This window comes from Euprymna scolopes, chromosome 27 (genome assembly GCF_053919585.1).
Source record: "Euprymna scolopes isolate OS-2025 chromosome 27, ASM5391958v1, whole genome shotgun sequence".
In the NCBI taxonomy this organism is placed as follows: domain Eukaryota; kingdom Metazoa; phylum Mollusca; class Cephalopoda; order Sepiida; family Sepiolidae; genus Euprymna; species Euprymna scolopes.
The window spans coordinates 43,131,070-43,151,826 of NC_136508.1; the positions used below are offsets into that span (position 1 = coordinate 43,131,070).

Genomic DNA, 20,757 nt, shown 5'->3' on the forward strand with positions numbered 1-20,757 from the left:
AATAACATTCAAGATGAAAATAATGCATATTATACAGGTTCTTTGAACTACTGTTCTCATCTTGTGTATTATTTTCATAATGCTTCGTTCAATGTAACCTCCAATGCTCTTCAGCTGTATCTTGTTGAACTCTGGAATCTGCACAGAATTTCGAACAAAACCTTTTTATTTAATTCACAGAGGTAGTATGTTCTCGTTCTATCAGCCATGACCGAGTAGAAATCCATAGTAATTTACAATTGTATTTTGAATGTTGCCTACACTGAGTATTGAACTTTCAGGAGAATGTAGCTAACAGCTGTGTACAAAGTACTTTATCCACTACGCCACAGATTCTTGAAAACAGTAGTCCGAAGAATACAAATGATACGAATAATCAATCGTCATTTCAGAAAAAAAAAAAAAAAATTCAGAAACTTGAGAAAAATAGTCGGAATAACCCGAAGCAAAAGCCTTCCAATTATTTATTCATCCAAGTCACGGTCATTGTTTTTTATTTAGATATTTCTTTTGAAATACAGCATACTTACTTACATCCACACACTGAAGTTAAACCTGATCAGTACCATGTTTTACTTATTCTTTGGTCCCCCTCCGCCGACAAAGGAGGAATTGGTCCTAGCAATTCACTTCCATTTATCATCTGTTCGTTTGTTAGCACTTTTCTCAAAAACCAAGTTTTGGATTTTTTGGAAGTTTTGTACAAACATTAGTCATAGTGAAAGTAAATTTTTGTTTAAACGGATTTTTCGGGATAACTTTGGTTGCTCTCCCTCTCCCTCTCCCTCTCCGTCTCTTCCCCACACCCACACCTGGGCCACTTTAGGGGTAAAATTGCCCCCAAATCGTCTGTTTGTCCGCACTTTTCTCAATAACCATGCCTTGGATTTTTTTTTTTTTTTTTTTTTTTTTTGCACAAACATTAATCACGGTAAAAGCAAATTTTTGCCAGAACAGATTTATTTACTCGTGGAGGGGGACACCACATGCTCAGCTTGTTTAAATATATATATTTTTTTTAATATTTCACTCTTTTAGTTTTTATATTTCTTTATATATCTTTTGTATATTTCTTTTGTTTATCTCTATTTGTAACTTTCTATTCATCATCTGTTTATAGTATCTTTAGGCTAATATTCTTATGCTGGGTTTTATATACTAACAGGGAGACCATTCAATCAAATCGATTAATTGGCTGCTCTAGTTGGGGACCCAATGTGGTGCACAATGAGAGAAATTTATGTGCCTTTCCACAGTGACTTGGCCCACAATACATTGTAGTTTACATTACACTGTAAAACACCTACTAATGATTTTATAAAAAACTATTTTTGTAACAGCGTGTATGGGCGCGTGTGAGAAAATCTGCAGCAGCCGAAGGATAGCTGGCTAATGAAAATATTAGCAACAGCCGTTTAAGCATTCTGAAAATTAGCAAGTGTGCGCAAGCTTGCGTCACAAGAAAAGAGAAAATACACCACGTGGTCACGGAGAGAAGCAAGTTGTGTGCTGGGCAAGATGGACGGGTAGAGTTGATGGACGTGTTAGCACTCGCTAACAAGGTGGCAAGGAGACTTTTAAAAAGCATGTGTGTGAAAAGATTTCAAAAAGACAATTAAATACGTTATTTTGCAAGAACCATGATTAAATGCATTTCATTTGCATTTAAAAAAAGGTGCTGGATCAGATTTTTATTTCTTTCCATTTTTTCTTTTCTTTTTTTTTTTGTGACAGTGCCAGATGACATGTGGGTTCAAGAGGTTTGAAGTGTAACGACACAGTTAAAAAGTAACGGACGCGTTCCGTTTTTATGTAACGGCTTCACTTACTTTAAAATGCAAAAGTCAAGTATCATGGTTCAGTTGTTCTCTAAACAGTAACCTTCATTTCAAATGAGCCCTTGTCATATCAAAGAACCTACTGTTGATTTTATATGCCAGGCTTTTCTGCTTGTGTATGAATAAAACTTCTCAAATGCACTGTTGATGTTAGGCTATATAAGACATTAACTTTAGTCAAAATCGCCTGTTCCTTTCATCGGATTTTTTTTTTTTTTTTCGATCATCAATACTTATCAAAGACATTCCCATACAAAACATGTCTAAGACTACTGCCAGGCACATAAAGTACATTTGTGTGAAGTTTCTGAAAAGTTGACCCAGCTGTTTAGTAGTTCATAGGGAATGAATTCTCACATAAAAGTTCCTTTTATATAATAGTGTGTACATATATATAACTTACTCTTTTCTCATAAGAAGCATTAGGCTTCGACATTCTATGGCTCTCCTGAATTTGTATTTATTGTTTTTACTGCATACTTTTGAAAAAAAATAGCTATTTTTCAAAGTTATATGTGAAACTTTTAAAGATTTATAATTTAAATATGACCTTCGTTCATTTGTCAGTTTTTTTTTTTAAATTTTTATGGTACATCACTATTTTGTCATCCTACGTTGTTAACAACCTTCTTAAACACTTACATATTTGTTTACCAGCAATGCTTCAAGCAAACTACCTCCCTCTATATACATATATAATTATGTGGTATTTGTGAAAAAGAACCCGAAATCAAAACCTAAAGACAGTAGGTTAAGTACAATAACCATTATGCTTGACACAATCTTTAAAAACTGTATTCAAACCTACTTATTCTTAACCTAAGGAATCTGTCATATGAACGATTCATGCGTGTGCATTTGTGGAACAGTTGACAGATAATAATCTGATGACCTTTATGTACCAATTTTTCAATTTTGACTCCTTAGCAGCTCTTTTTACGGATGAAAACAGATTAAAGATTTCCACATGTCTGAATACCCTATATACCAAATTTCAAGTCTGTAGATCAAAAATTTGTTGAATATATAGGTTGAATTGTCCAAACACACACACATTTTCACTTTTATACATATAATAGACTAGCAGTTCAGCTCGGCTTTGCTTGGGGCCTATGTACTGTTCATAACTTTATGTGCATATGTATGTGTGTGTATATATATTAAAAAGTTTGACTTGTGTCCAGGTAACCTACATCTAAAATCTCAAGTGTTTACACCCAAAATTGATGGAGTTTGGTAGAGTTTGTAAAAGTCAACTCTTTCTTTGACCCCTTGGCAGTCAAATTTTCAGCCAAAATCCAATGAAAAAGCTTGATCTATGTCTGAATACACTTTATGTAAAATTTCAAATGTGTAGACCAAAAATTGGCTGAGTAATTTGGTAGAGACTGCAGAGGTCAATTTTTTTACAAACTTTGACCTCAATTTTGATCCCTTGACATTTATTGTTTTGGGCTCAAATCAAATTAAAAAGTTTGATCCATGCCCAAGTAACCTACATTTAAAAGTTGAAGTGTTTAGACCCAAAATTGATGGAGGAGTTTGGTAGAGTTTTCAATGGTCAGATTGTTGAACTTTGACCCCTTGACAGCCAAATTTCTGGCTGAAAACCGACGAAAAAGATTTTCCCAAATCTCAATACCCCTTATTTCAAATCTCGAGTTTGTAGACCGAAAATTGACAGAGTAGTTTGGTAGGGAAATGTACGCACACACAAACAATTTCACTTTTGTAGATATATAGATTTGTATATAAATAAATACACATTGGTTTTTTATTATAGAGCAGAGAATAAGGAAGTAACTTGATGGGAGAGATGTCTTTTATGACACATTCCTTGTTTAAATGATGGTCACTTTCTTAAATCAAACGTTTCTTAATAATACGTTGTCTGGCTGAATAACAATGAAAGAAGGAAAGCTATTGAATGGAGAAAAAAGAAACACCCTTTATAATTTCATAATACTCAACGTTGTAATGCCTCACATTACAAATAAACTACATGCTACAATGCTTGTTCATTCATGCATTCAGAATGTCTATAGAATTCGACATCACCTGTTATACATAGCGTATCATTGCACAATTGTTAAGATCACACACAACTGCTGTGGCCTAGAAATAGGCGATACAAAAATACATTCAGTCTTTATGAAGTAATCTTCACATGTAGTAAGAGATTACGTTTTATTACACAGCTATTTGTTTCATTCATGAACTTGTCAGATATCTCTACCATTATATAAAACGAACTTTGTGAGTTCGTTCCCTATGGACTCGAAAACAGCTGCGCCGATGTCTATGAAATTTCACACAAAGGTACTTTGTGTGCCTGGCAGTGTTCTTGGATAGGTTTTGTATCTGTTATATCCGGTTTTGACGGTATATAATATGACAAAATACGCCGAGTGGAATGCGTAACAAAAGAAGGTTTATTCGTACTTCGAAATAATATACAATACAAAATGGCTTCTTGCCTTGAAGTTGATATACATGTAAAAGAAGGTAAAGGAAAAAGGTAACTTAACGTGTGTGAGCGGAACGTTCGTCCTGGGAGCTTGGTTAATCCTGACTACACTTGGAGAGTGTAAGACGCGAGACGGTCAGACTAGTGTGTACCACTTGACTGCCCATAAAACAAGACAAGATGCTCTTTTATACACCGTTTCGTATCCGGTGCTGTACGTAATTATGTCCCTTATAACAGTATCTGAACGTCTTCGATAATTATCGACGATCGAAATAATCTGATGAAAGAAGGAACAGGTGATTTTGACCAAAGTAAACACTTTACACAGCCTAACATCACAAGTGCATTTGAGAAGCTTTGTTACTACACAAGCCGAAAGGCCCGACTTATAAAATCAAAAGTAGGTTCTTTAATATGACAGGGGCGTGTTTGAAATGAATGTTTCTGTTTATGCACAATACTTGACTTTTGCATTTTAAATTTTAATTCAAGCGATTATATATATATATATATATATATATATATATATTAAAAAAGGTTTATAAAATCAACAGTAGGTTCTCTACAGGGCAATATAGACTACAATGTATTGTGGACTAAGTTACTGCAGGGAGGCATGTGAAGCTTTCTCCCAGTGCACTGCGATGGGTCCCCAACTGTCGGGTAAATCAATTGATTTGATTGAAATGTGAAGGATTTCACCAATTTCGATGACAAGAAAAAAATATGGAAGTGTTAAACATTCCTTGATCATCATTCAATTCCGGGCAAAATTGGGTTTCCATGCTTGTGTGTGTGTATGCATATATATATATATAATGTACAGAGCCTGCATTACTTAGTCCCCATCTCAACTCGGTGTAAGCTCAAGCCTGTATGTTCCAGAGAATTAAAGTGCCAATCTTGTATATGCAATTAGGGATGGTTTCGAGAGCTGTGCAGGCATCCTTAGTTTATTTTGGTCTCCTTATTTAAATTCTCGAACTCTAATAAGAAATTACTTTCAGTTAGAAACATTTTTTATTCATAAACTCGTTATATATACAGAGCATGTATTACCTATCTTTAAATTTGCATCCTCCCTGACTCTGAGTTGGACCAGGACTATTGATTTGAGAAAGAGAGGGATCCAGAAATAGCGCCAGTTCTGTGTATATCATTAGGGATGCTCTGGAAGGATCTCTAGTTTTATTTTTATCTCCCTTATTTAAATTCTAAAATGCTCATAAGAAATAGGAACAGATAGCACTAATTCTGCATATACCAGTAGACATGGTTTCTGCAGCATTTGAGATGCATCCTTATTTTTTATTTTTGTCCTCTTCTATTTTAAATGTATGCGAAAAATATCAAGTTGATTTTAAAATTGCAATGAGATAGTGCAAGCAAAGATTCCTATTTAAAAAGAAAAAAGTCCCCCCCGCCCCCGACAAAAGGATGATGGACCTGTAAATTCACCCTTGCCGAGTAAAAATAGTAACAGAACGGATTTTCCAGGAAAACTCCTGTTTGCCCCCCTTGCCCTCCCGGGGTGCCTTTTGAGTTAAAATGGCTAAAATTGACACTTTTGTGCTTATTAAAAAAAAATTGATCCCCTGGATTTTTTATAAAACTTTCTGAAAAGTTCTAACTAACTGATTTCTATGTCATTTTGTTTCTCTATACTTTGCTATAACTCTTGGGTGTGCCCCAGGGGCTCTTTTAGGGCTAATAAAAACACTCCATATTTTTTTTATTTTTTATTTATTTATTTTTTTTTTAGACTACTTTACCATATTTGTATGTCTATTTAGCAGTTTTGCATGGTGCTGAACTCAAGTTTAAATATATAAGGCTTTGGGGACTTTTGGGGCTAAATGGTGGTGGTGGGGCAAATGATGGACTTGGTCATTTCTTTTTTTTTACGTAATGCAAAAACAAAATTAACTAATGTTAAGGCCTAAAACTGCACCGTTTGTTCATTTTCACCAGGATTTGAAGTCCCCTGGGGACTTTTGGGACTAAATGGGGGAGGGGGGGGTCATATGCTGAACTTAGTAATTTTTTTTTTTTTTATGCCTTGTTCACTGTGCACTCATGAGGGACCATGCATGCTTCATTTGTTAACTAAAAAAGTTTAAGATCTATGAAGACAGAAGTAGTATCATTTGAAGCAAGCAGCCTTTGGTGCTCCAGACTTTATTTTTCTACATAGTCACTACCATTCTCAAGGCACTTTTGCCAAGAATTCAATAACACATCTCTGCTTCTGATGCATGTCCCTGACAGTGTTTGATTGCTTAGTCTCACACCATCAATATCTACAACAGAAGAATGAAACATTTAGGTTATGAATGCATGAGTTCAGTCATCATAACAATGCAAATTGCAATCCTTTCTTATCCATTCAGGCGGAATAAAAAAAGAAAGTAGCAAATTTGGAATGCCCCTTTTATATATGTGCATTAATTCAACCATAAAGGAAAAGATTTGTCAAACTTCCATTTATCTGAAAATTACCATGATGTAAAATTGTATCCTTATAAAATATATATTGTGTACTAGCAGGGCTTTCTGGCATTACCCGTGACGAAAGTGTAACTTATTTATCTTTAAACTTCCATCTTTCTCTCCCTTTTCCCCCTCCTGTTTTCTTTTCTCAGCCCATTCCTCTCTCTGGGCACACATACACCTTGTATATGATCGGCATAAGGTAATAAAGCAAAAAAAAAATAAACAATTAGATTTGCTCCTCTTTTTTTTAGTTAGTATCTGGAAAACGGACACTTCACCCTTCAGAATGTTTGTGCCAGTTAAGGGTCAAAAAATTAATAATCTATATATCTATAAAAGTTAACGTGTCTGTGTGTCTGCGTACATTTCCCTACACAATAATTTTGTCAATTTTAAGTTTACAGACTCGAAATTTGATATACAGGGTACTGAGATTTGGGAAAATCTATGTGATAGGTTTTCGGACAGAAATTTGTCGATTAAGGGGTCAAACTTAAACGATTAGACCGTTTTTTTGCTCAGCATACACCTCCAAACACCTGGGCAACGCCGGGCACCCATGCTAGTTCTTTATAAATTTGAGACATTATTTGTTCGAAACAACACCAATAAAGAAAATGCCAATTTTGTTGGTGTTTATTTAGTTGTGTTTGAGTTTTAGTAGGATATACCAACACGCACACAGTAACTACCCTTTATATTAAAGAAAGAATAATAGAATATGGAATAAATACCTGAAAAGTTCTGTAGAATTTGATAAGGTTTTGATGATTATATACTGTACTGTATTTTGTTACTAATTTTTAATGATTATATACTGTACTGTATTTTGTTACTAATTTTTAATGCAGTATCCCAGGGTTCTACTGTACTAATCTGAAAATAATATGCTGACAGTCTCTCAAGGAGTCTCTTATAGAAAGGAGTTGCTTGTGTATGTCCAGCTAGAGAGAAGTAGTGGAGGAGGATTAGAAAGAGGAGGGGGGAAAAAAGATCGACTTTTAATAGGAATGTTACACTTTTTCCATCAACTAATGCCAGGTATCCCTGCTAGCATATACATATGTGCGTGTGTATGTGAGTGTCATCCATAGACAGACTACTTCATTGTTTCACGTTGCTTAAGTGTGACTAAACAAGCAAATACTCTTAGTTCTGTCAATAAGTGAACATCTTTTTTTTTTTTTCTAGCTGGGATGGGGCATCCTACTAGATTCTAGACGATCACCCACTATTTCATACATTCCAACCGAGAAACCTTTTTAAGATTATAACCATCCCTTCAAGTGCAATTGTTTGAATCTCTCTTGCACTTGGTTCACTGAGTATATTTGCCAGGTAGTTTCGTAAATTCTTTTTCATATCCGGTTGCTTCTATAATTAATGGAATGATGGAGATCTTAAGATTCCAGTTGGTTTTTATGTCGTACATAAGATTCCGGTTGGTTTTTAGGTCGTACACAAGATTCCGGTTGGTTTTTGGGTCGTACACAAGATTCCGGTTGGTTTTTGGGTCGTACACAAGATTCCGGTTGGTTTTTGGGTCGTACACAAGATTCCGGTTGATTTTTGGGTCGTACACAAAATTCCGGTTGGTTTTTGGGTCGAACACAAGATCGCGGTTGGTTTTTGGGTCGAACACAAGATCGCGGTTGGTTTTTGGGTCGAACACAAGATCGCGGTTGGTTTTTGGGTCGAACACAAGATCGCGGTTGGTTTTTGGGTCGAACACAAGATCGCGGTTGGTTTTTGGGTCGAACACAAGATCGCGGTTGGTTTTTGGGTCGAACACAAGATCGCGGTTGGTTTTTGGGTCGAACACAAGATCGCGGTTGGTTTTTGGGTCGAACACAAGATCGCGGTTGGTTTTTGGGTCGAACACAAGATCGCGGTTGGTTTTTGGGTCGAACACAAGATCGCGGTTGGTTTTTGGGTCGAACACAAGATCGCGGTTGGTTTTTGGGTCGAACACAAGATCGCGGTTGGTTTTTGGGTCGAACACAAGATCGCGGTTGGTTTTTGGGTCGAACACAAGATCGCGGTTGGTTTTTGGGTCGAACACAAGATCGCGGTTGGTTTTTGGGTCGAACACAAGATCGCGGTTGGTTTTTGGGTCGAACACAAGATCGCGGTTGGTTTTTGGGTCGAACACAAGATCGCGGTTGGTTTTTGGGTCGAACACAAGATCGCGGTTGGTTTTTGGGTCGAACACAAGATCGCGGTTGGTTTTTGGGTCGAACACAAGATCGCGGTTGGTTTTTGGGTCGAACACAAGATCGCGGTTGGTTTTTGGGTCGAACACAAGATCGCGGTTGGTTTTTGGGTCGAACACAAGATCGCGGTTGGTTTTTGGGTCGAACACAAGATCGCGGTTGGTTTTTGGGTCGAACACAAGATCGCGGTTGGTTTTTGGGTCGAACACAAGATCGCGGTTGGTTTTTGGGTCGAACACAAGATCGCGGTTGGTTTTTGGGTCGAACACAAGATCGCGGTTGGTTTTTGGGTCGAACACAAGATCCCGGTTGGTTTTTGGGTCGAACACAAGATCCCGGTTTGTATTTTGTTCTTTTCCACTTTATTCTATTTAATATGGCATCATTTTTCCAGGTAGATTTTTTATATTTTTTTTCATCACTTCGGTTGCTCCTATAATTACTGAAATAATAAATATCTTAAAATTTCATGTCCTACATAAGACCTTGGTATTTTGTCATTTTGTCCCTATCAGTTCTGCTTAATCCAGCATTATCGGGGACACTAACTTCTAAGGTTTCTTTTTTTCTTGTCCCATATCGTAGGTTTAATAGCTTAGTTTCAACGTATGTAGCTATAGGAATTGCACAGTCATATTAGATGATGTACGACTTATTTTCAACTGTTCTTTCTGGTACATGTTCCCAGGACTTGCTGTTGCATTCAATATTCAAATTTTTACTGATCATAAAGTGGAGATATTTGCACAATTCATTGTGTTGCATTATATAGCAGGCGTCCCCCCAGCAAAACCCTACAGCAGGATGTCTGGTGGCTCAAACTCTACTTTTGTGTTGTTGAACCTGCACTTGTTGCCATTGCTGAAACCACACTTAAAAGCATTGGTGCTATTTGATGTGTCCTGTGAAAAGGACATATTCATTTAAAGTAGCTGATTGGGCCTTGCTACGTTTTGAATAGTAGTAGCTTCCTTCAATCTTGATAGACTATGGATGCCCACATGCATGTGGAATTTTTGTGGCAAGAGTTGCACAAACCTCCAACCATTACTCTCCTGAGTTAGCATTATTAAATACCTGTGACAAGTAGAGGTTCAGGACAAATGGAAACAATGCTGAGATAAGTGGAGAGCACATACAGCACCTAGAATTCCCAAATGGTCACCCATCTGGTACTAGCCAGGCTCAATGTTGCTTAACTTTGGTGATCTGACGAGAACTGGTGTGTCAATGTGATTATACGGTATGTTTTGAATAATAATCCAATCAGAAGAACTGGAGAAGTGTTTGTGGTTGAAACTGGTATTTCTAGCGTTAGGCTTGTGGGATACCTTCTGATGTCTGTCCTAAGTGGCTCTACAAGTCAGTATTCATGACTTAACCAGTCAATCATATTCTTGTAACGTCACTATTCAGCATTTTTACACAGTTGACAATGCTAAATGCTTTTACAAAGAGCTATGCATTATTACTAATAGTTACTACCAATTTCGCTTACTATAGTGTTTAACTCACAAAAATAAAAGGCATATATATAGTAGTGTGTTTCAAAATTTAATAATGGTATAATTAAGAACACATATATTCTATTTTAATTTTCGGTTGATTCAACTAATTGATGGTGTTCGTAATTAACAGTTGGTGCTTAATCATTAATATAAAATGTCCACTAAGAATAAGCTAAGGAGCAGATCAGAATAAAATAAAGGAAGTGTGTAGAAAGTAATTATAAGATGAGTATGTATATATTAGTCATCCGCATACAATACTGTTTCACTGTATCACAGCTCATCAGTGTGACTAGACAGGCAACTACCTCAAGCCAGGATTGAAACCCGACCACCCAAAAGACAGTCAAGGCTTAACATTATGCTATTCGGCTGCTGCTGTGCGGGTAGTGAATTAATGTTTTGACATCGTCCAAATGCCTAAGCTCGATTTGTTTACACAAAAGCATCACTTAATACGCTAGTGGCAGTTTGTCTATCACTTTCCCAGTATGCTCAACCCAAGATAGGGTGCATTATAGTCATTCACATACAGTACTCATCAGTGCGGCTAGACAGGCAACTACCTCAAGCCAGGATCGAAACCCGACCGTCCAAACAACAGTACTAACAAGGAGACCTGGTGTTGCCCGGTATTGAATGAGGATCAACGAATGTTTCACCCTCCTATACTTCTATTGTTATGGAAATCTGTGAAATCGCTCCTCCTTCAATTAAATTGATTGCCTTTTCTAGTCGGAGACTAACTGCACTCTAGTGGGAGGAACCTTCACATGCCCTCCCGCAATGACTTAGTTCACAATGCATTTTGGTCTACATTGCACTGTAGAGAACCTGCTGTTGATTTTATAAAATTTAAATTATTTTTATATAATGGATTGAATTAAAGTTTAAAATGCAAAGATCAAGTATCATGGTTCAATTGTCCTCTTAACAGAAACATCCGTTTCAAATGTGCCGCTATCTTATGAAAGAACTTACTGCTGATTTTATACACCGGCCCCTTCTGTTTGTGCAGTGATAAAAGTTCTCGAATGTATACAAGTATAAGGTGTTAATTTGGATTAAAATTGGACTGTTCTTTCTTTAATCAGATTTTTTCGATTTTTTTTTATATATATACTTATCAGAGCTATTTTATTAGAAAACCAATCTAAGAACACTCCCAGGCACATAAAGTACATTTGTGTAAACTTTAAAAATATCTCCCCAGTTGTTTTAGAGTCCATAAGGAACGAACTTACACACACACACACACAATGCCTTTTATATATAAGTAGAGAATTTTTTTTTTTTTGTCTCTACTCTGTTCCAAGAGACAATGGACATTCCTTGTAAGTGTCTGCATGAATAATTTATAATAAAAGTGATGCAGTTGGCACAGTGTTAAATTGTTAGCATTTGTTTCCCTGAGGATTTTTTTCCATATACTTTAATAACACAAAATGCATGCTAAAATATACTTTAGTTCTGGGATTGAGTTGTTTCCCAAAAATTTTTAATTATTCTAATTACATTATATATCTTGGATATCTTTGTATTTTTATCCCTTCTCACTCTGTTGATTCAATCGCCGTTTTTATTTTTCAGTTTTCTTATCAGTTTGTTAAAGCTTGCATGCCAGATATTCACCTGCTATTTTGTATATTCCAACTTCGAGATCTTAAGATTCGAACAGTCTATTTAAGTGAAATTGTTTGAATCTCTCTTGCACTTGGTTCGTTGGGTATATTTGGTAGGTAGTTTTTGAAATTCTCTTCCAGGAGTAGAGTTGCTCCTATCATTATTGGAATGATAGAAATCTTCCTAGGATTCCAGCACTCACTAATATTTCTTTTATCTTAGAAAAATAGGTACAGAGTTCCATAGGCAGGTAGTTTTGGGAAAGAAACTTTGTTAATGGAATTTGCCTTTAGATTTTTAGGTACTTGTGCATTTTTTGTACCATGCTGAAATGTTATTTTGAAAGCCATTTTTAACATGGGGAGGAGAGGGTGTTTTGTAACTATTCGGTGCTTCCACCTAACAATTTAATAAAAAACAAAAAACAAAAAAAAAACAGGAGATATTGTGAAACTTGAATTTAACCTGAAAAAACTATTTAAAAAATAGCATGGTACCAAAAATGCATAAGCACCGATTTTTGTTAGACAAGTGTTTAACTGTTTTGTAAGGACAAGCACTTGCCATAAAAATGTGGTTTTATCCATTCACTTGCTTCCAAATTTTTCTTGGCCAACCAAACTTCCTGTGATTTTTTTTATTTTTTCCTCCTTTGTGGTACGGGTTCGAGCCTGCCTGCCTACTACCACTTTTTTTTTTTTTTTTTTGCACCCAGGCTAGTCTTAAAAAAAAAAAAGTTACAATTAATGAATTGTATAAGTACATACTTCTCCACCCTCTTACACTTACACCTTATATTCTTCTTTCCTTCCCGAGGCCACTTAATATTTAACTGTATGACAAACCTTGTCTGCACATTCTCAGCTGGCTTTTACACACATGTGCAGTCAGACATGATAGTTATATATATTTATAACTTTTCTATAAAGAACTTGAATGAACTTTGTGTTTGAAAAGAACCACCCATGACACCACATATGCACTTGGCCTCACTAGGCTAGTCCTTCATACTGGAATGTATCCCATCTGCTAGACCTTTGTCCACCAACAGGTAAGCATATGGCATAGGCAGTTGTTTGATTATATTACACCTATATGGGTCTATTTACAGGTACGTCTATAGCAATCAAGTTTACCCTTCAGTGCCCAAAATAAAAATTGTTTTTGTGCATACGGCTTTGTGTATGCATCCACCTGAATTACTAAAAACAAATATTTGGATTCCTCCGACTACTTTTCGCATCTAAAGTGTTATTTTCACAACATTTTGGTCGATGTAACCTCCACAATGACTTGTGGCATAGTGAATAACGTACTTGTTAAAATTCAGTTGTAAATTTATAATCTTCTGAAGGTTGGAGGTTCAATCCTCAGTACTGGCGACACTTAAAATACAATTGTGAATTACTTAAGAATTCTACCTACCTAGGTGTATCTTGTCGAACTCAAGAATTTTTCAATCGAACTCTGGGACCTACATGAAATTTTGAATGGAATCCTTTATTTAATCCACGGGAGTAGCATTTTTTTTTTTTTTTTTTTCTACATGGTAGTCACCACTTATCAAGCCCCGGAAGTACTCTGGGATAAAGGTTATTGCGTGTACAGTAATTAATGGGATTATATCGTAGTAATCGTTAGTATTGGAGATTTGATAAAGTGTCTTACTTAAGGGGGCGGTTTATCAGGAATTTGTGTATGTTGGACTTGAAGACATCCAAGTTGTAGTCAGGTGGGAAACAGGCAAACGGAAGAGAGTTCCAGAGGCGTGCACTTCTAAGAGGCATGCTCTCGTTCTATTAAATTTTTTTTTTTTACATGGTGGTCATCACTTATCAAGGCCCGGAAGCCACTCAGGGATAAGGGTTATTGCAAGTACAGTACGTTAGTGTGGAGATTTAATGAAGTGTTTACTTAAGGGGGCGGTTCATTAGGAATTTGTTTACGTTGGACTTGAAGACATTCAAGTTGTAGTCAGGTAGGAAGCAGGCAGACAGAACAGTTCCACAGGCGTGCAGTTCTAAGAAAGAAGCTTTGTTCATTGAATCTAAGTTTTGATTTAGGCACAGATACAGAGTGGGGAAAATTTTTGACAGTGGATTCAGCTAGACGGGTGTTTTTCGTGAAAGATTGGTGAGGGGGGACCAAAGATTGGAGTTCAAACGAGCACCTGCCATGAAAATAACGATAAAACAAGGATAGGCTGGCAACGTCTCTTCTGTGGGAGAGAGGTTGCAGGGAAGAGAAAAGGGCATCCCCCACTAAGCCACAAAGTCTATTTTGTACTCTGTCAAGGCAGGATAGGCTGTTTTTAGCAGCTCTTGCCCAGATATGGCAGCAGTACTCCATCCTTGGACGTACTTGGCTTTTATGTAGATAGAGAATTGCATCAGTAGTGAGATATCTTCTGGAGCGGTAGAAGGATCCAACCATCTTTCCAGCGACCTTGGCAACAGACTTGATGTACGTGTTCCATTTCAGATCAGGAGTAAAGGACAAACTCAGAAGCTTGTCAAAACATGGGGCTTCTCCATTTCAATTGATGCCAGATGGGGATCAGAGCGTTGATGTAAAGATAGGAGTTTGGTTTTAGACGCATTAAAGGTAACCAGCCACGTCTTCCCCCACTGAACCACGCGCTCAAGATCAGAGGAGAGAGAATCAGAGAACTTTATCATTAATATTGAAAAGTGATCCCTCTTTTTTTCTTTCTTTTTTTTTTTTAACCATGTGCAACTCCAAGGGCAAATGTCACATAGCCTACTACACAATTCAGGTCATTAGCTTTCCAACGAGCCTTCATTTGTTAAATTCTGGTCAATAGTCACTGAGATTTCGAACATACCACCGTTTCTGACAATTTTGTATTTATATATCTATACTGGTAGCAAATTGAATATTGAAATGCTCATATCTTTTGTTCTATTGGATGAAACTACATAAAAATATGCAGGCTTTTTGAAGATTATTATTCTATTCTATGGTTAAAATTTTATGACAATTGGTAAAAAAGAACCTATATTTTCAAACCAATAAAATATGCCCAAATTTGCCTACATTTGTATATAGTGTCCTGGCAGGCAGCCTTTTCCACAAGGATCGGTGGGAGCTGGGCGAATACTTGGCGGATGGCAGCGATTAGGCTGGCTTTGGTGTTGTGGGAGGTCATGTTGGTAATGTTCTCGATGGATGACCAAACAAAGTAGTCCAGCAGGTTCAAGTTGGGGAAGGACAGGGGCTAGTGAGAGAATGCTACAAAGTTGTAGCATTCTCTCACTGAAGCCAAGCCTGGGTCTCTTTGGATTTGTGGGCTAGCGCCGAGTTCTGCTGCCACACCCAGATTCTGCCAGTGGCCACCTGATTGCACCAGAGGATCACCACACTCTTCAGTACATTCAGGTACACTTTGGTGTGGACTTTCAATCCAACTTCGAAGATGTGAGGTGGCAGGATGTGACCCTTGCTTGAAACCACTCCAAAGACCATAACTGTGGGTCGACTGATGCGTTGAGCTGTACCCGCAAGCGTTGAACTGTCCGTATTTGCATTTTGAGGATGCTGGCAATGGTCCTGTTGTCATAACTTGGATCGGAAGAGAGCATGAGTTGTATAGCGGCACATCTCCAATCTCACTCGTTCAACATTGTGTTACTCACTTTCACACATGATAGAAGGCTCCTATCGCTCTTGGGATTTGTAAACAACTGACCAACTATTAGATGGTCTGCAACAAAAAAAAAAAAAAAACAACAGTTTTCATCAAACGGAAATGGAATCATGTTGTCTTTTCTAGGGTGACAATTCTATCATTCCACTCTTTACATGTTTCTCTTAATTGAACTGACAATTTTATATTTCTTTTATTTTGTCTTGAGATATATATATATATATATATATGTGTATGTATGTTTCTTCTAATTACTGAGTTGTCCTTCTTCCAGACTTTTATGGTACCACAGCACTCATTAACTCTAATCCTTGAATGGCTTTTGGTGACTCCTTAGAATTGTATACATTTTCTGTTTTATAACGGTCGTGACAACATATGGATGCTATAAATCTTAATCTCCTTCTTTCTGGGAGGAGTTTTCTCAGTCGATATCGTCTTAATTTTTTCCCAAATTGATCGAATTAACATTATACAACATTTTACTCATTAAGATTACAAAAAAAAAAAAATGCCTCTTGTAGACCTCAACTTTTCTGTGGTTTTACTATTTTATTATTTACTTCTAACCAGGAAGTTGTAATTTTATCTCAGACTTATAGAAAAGTCAAGCCTAAAAATTAGGTTAAAATAAATTGGTTGCAACAAAATGTAATTCAATTTTTTTTTTATTTAAAAAATTTTTTTTCGAATAGATAAAAAAGGATTGCATTTCTCATTAAATAAATTATTGAGATGTCTTTTTTTTTTTTTCTTTTTTGTTTGTTTTCTTCACTCTTTGGTATTAGTTTCGATATGACCTTTTTGTAAAAGGCAATTTTATATCTTCTGGATAGTATGATGTCGTTAAAATACAACATAGAATGTTTTAAAGAAATATAAATATTTCTTAGCTTTTGATGTAACAAGTATGAGCATATTCGGGTTCCTCTTTACAAAAACATGATTGGTTGGTTAAGCCATAAATACTGACTGGTAGAGCAACCTTGGACAGGTGTCAAAAGGTACGCTGCAAGCCTCACGCTAAAGAAATACCAGCTCTGACGATGTTGAATGTTATCATTATGCTCAAACTATGTTTGTTACAGTTTAAACCCCTCTCAGACCCCCACACTGTCTGGCACCGTCGAAAAGGAACGAACAAAAAAATAAATAAATCTGACTCGGTTTTTCTTTCTTTTTTAACGCAAGTCATTTATTACTGTTTTTCTTTCTCCCCGTTTTGACACCAATTTAAGTCTCTCTCTGCGTGGCCACATGTCCATCTCAGCTGGAGCGTTTTTCTTCCTGCTCGACTATACGCCAGCCGTAGACAGCCATTTCTAGTCCTCAACTTTACACGTCCATTTTATTCAACCACACTTTTTCTTCTGCCCACCACGTGATGTTTTTTTTTTTTTTTTTTTTTATTGTGCCAGCTTGCCCACACTTCCTAATTTGCATATGTTTCTCGTTTTTTCGATTATTGCTGCTAACATTTTCACAAAAGTTGGAGATCACTTGCTGCATTACAATCAGGTATTAAACAATGAATTGGAGATCACTAGATCAGTGAGTAAAGCGAGCTGGAACAAAGGAAGCAGGAAATAAATCAGACAATTCTGAAGAACACATGTTATAATATTATTTATGAAAAGATTGAGACTATCAACATCACGTCTGTGAAAGAAAGGTTACAGAGAAGAAAAGGTGGGGGGGCAATCAAATTAGAGATACTTTTCTGCAATTTATCAAGAACCTTCAAATGGAACAGATATTCACCAGCCCAAATATGATAACAGCATTGCATACATGGTTTGATAGTAAATTTCTGGAGACAGAATAGCATACAAAATGTTCAATAACTTTGATAGTTCTCTCTAGTCTGGGAATTGTTTGCAAATTGTTTTGAAACGCATGATTTTTTTTTTTTTTTTTTTTTTTTTTTTTTTAATTTTAAAGGTTAAAAAAAAAAAAAAAAAAAATTAACTATGGTTTTAAGGTCCAGTGTGAAGACCATTCAGGATCACACTCCCTACTGATGAGATGATCACCAAAATGTCCCTGCATATCATTAAGCAGTGATAAAACAAAGACTGTATTACTTGTATTGATCGGACTATTGTTCTCATCTTGAGTGTTGTTTATGCAATGTTTCGGTTGAAGGCTACATTGAATAGAAAGTTGTATTACACTGAGGTATTAAAACAGTGAATTGATGGAGACCACTAGATCAACGAATCAAACGAGTTGGAACAAAGGAAGCAGGGAATAGATTGGATAATTCTGAGGAACACATGCCATAGTAGTGTTTATAGGGGGGAAAAAAAAAGACAAACTAACATGTCTGAGAGAAAACAATAAAAAGTTTAAAAGAAATATAAACATTTCTATAATAGCTTTAATCTTGATAAATTGCAAAAACATATCTGTAATTTGATGCTCCTCTCTCCCCGTCAACTTTTCTTCTTTACTGCAATCTCTTTCTCCAAATTTAAAATTTCATATTGAAAATGAAAATCTGTTTAAAAAAAAAAAAATCTTCATTTGTAGCAATAATTACCTTTGGTCTCTATAACTTGATTCCATCTATCTTACAAATGTCTTTCTTATAAAATGTTTTTTTCTTTTAGGTTTTGATGTGAAATATGAATCTAACTCTTATGATGTTAATTAAAGGCCATTTTAATGATTTTATTTTTACAATTCTTGAAATAAGGGATAATCTGAGGGAACTAGGTCAAGAGAATATGCAGGATGGGGCAAGATTTCCCAAACAAATTCTCTTAGGTCTTTGATTAGTAGTGTTATTTGACTACAAGCATTATCGTGATGAAAGATGCCTTTTTTGGTTGACAAAAGGACATTTTGAGGTAAGCGTGGTTGAGAATACTGCAGAAAAATATGATCTTTTCTAGGGTTCTATGGATAAATTTATCTTTAGTTGACCGTTGGCAACTAAATATTTTCATTTACTATCCTCATGATTTTTGGAATATGACATCCTCATTCTATGATGAATATGTACATCATGAAGATTTTTTTTCTGTATTTCTTTTTAAAGTGTAACTCTAAACATACACAAAACTGTATGAGAAGACTTGAAGGTATAAAAATTTGAATTAAGGATTTTTAAAACTGCCTTTGTGTTTTCTTTCTTTCTTTCTTTTTTGAAGGTATATTGTTCTTTTAAACTTATTGCTTTAATAATTTTACTTTGCTAGTTTTATAAAAAAAAAATAAGGATTGAAAAGACATTTTTCACTCAGTAATGAGCTTTGGAAGAGTGTTGTTGAAAAAAAAGCAACACAATCATCAAAAGGTAAATTTTATTTTTTCTAGTCACCACTTGAAAAAAAAAACCCTTTGCAAATGCGACTGTTTCACTCTTAACATAAAGCCCTGCTTTAATAATCTGAAAAAAAAAAAAACCTTTGCAAATGCGACTGTTTCACTCTCAACATAAAGCCCTGCTTTAATAATCTGAAAAAAAAAAAAACCCTTTGCAAATGCGACTGTTTCACTCTCAACATAAAGCCCTGCTTTAATAATCTGAAAAAAAAAAAACAACTTTGCAAATGTGACTGTTTCACTCTCAACATAAAGCCCTGCTTTAATAATCTGAAAAAAAAAAAAAAAAACCTTTGCAAATGCGACTGTTTCACTCTCAACAAAAAGCCCTGCTTTAATAATCTGAAAAAAAAAAAATCATGATATGTATACATGATAACGATATGCATAAAATAAATTAAAATGGTTTAAAATGCCCTTCTACAACCTGGAAAAATCTTTTGCACCAACATGACATTTAACATCCGTATATTTTGGTGTATAAGGTGATCGTCAAATAAGACGAGGTACAACATTGGAGTAAATTTCCATGAATTTATCATATATCAGTTGTATAAAAGATGACTTAAATCACAAAACCATATTTGTTTAGCCTAGGCTACAGATTGCAACACCCTGTATCTTATGAAATATTGGTTTTTAAAGATGATTTTTCAACTTTAAGAGTCGTCTTATATATTGAAATATAAGGTATATCTTATCAGTCTTATATACTGAATGGATCTTCACTCACCAAGGCCAAAAGCCACTTGAGTATAACAATTAATGAGATTGTTAAATAGATGAATACTACTATGAGAGGATTGGAGACAACAAATCAAATACTTTTTTTTTTTTTGTGGAAGTTGCTTCAGACACTGCATGAAACCACTTGATATAGAGCTAATCATAATAAAAAAGGGGGGGGGGAGATAAAATCACTTCAAGGTAAACAAAGTTTGAAAGAAAGCCCACCACCAGCATTTCATCTCCTGGACTCTAAACTGATTAGCTAAAAAGTAAACTCTTCAAGAACCCAGTAGGAAAAGAAGGGATTACAACATCGACAGCTTGACAAGTATCTTTTGATATTGGACTTAGACTACCATGCTGAAGTCGGTACATAAGTTTTCTCCTAGGTTCCACTGGAGTTCTTGGAAAGAAACTTTGTTCATGGAAATATTCAGTTTTAGGTATACAAAAAAAAAAACGGTAAGTTGTATATAGTAATAGCAGGAACACCCGGTGGTGCCCTGGATTGAATGGCAAACCCTACATCTTACTACTCCCAGCCTGTGACATCATATTACGTTTTTTTATTTCTTTACATTTTATAAGATTCGAATTCTCAAGTGTGGAACTATGATTTTGTGATAGTGAGATGACCACAAAAGAATTATTGATATGCAATTAAGTATTAAGACATTTTGTATGCATTGTTTGATCACAATTTTTTTTTTTTTTTTTTTTTTTTGCAGACTTCACTGGTCAAAGAAATATCAGTAAATTTGAAATCTTACCAAAGAATGTTCAGAACTTTCATGGAAGCAAATGAAGAAAGTGAATTCGAATTGGTGAGTAGATTTTGATTCCATGATATATCAGGTGTTCCCTATTTACTTGTCATCCTGCAAAG

General features: G+C 35.7%; 1 protein-coding gene across 1 annotated transcript in view; it reads left to right on the forward strand.

Annotated features, from left to right (window-relative positions):
- LOC145248840 (heat shock factor 2-binding protein-like) overlaps positions 1-20,757 on the forward strand; it is a 592,183-nt gene that overhangs the window by 23,200 nt on the left and 548,226 nt on the right. Inside the window, exon 2 of the mRNA XM_080110563.1 lies at positions 20,600-20,695. Coding sequence (XP_079966689.1) covers positions 20,600-20,695 — 96 coding nt within the window. The remainder of the gene's footprint in view (positions 1-20,599; positions 20,696-20,757) is intronic.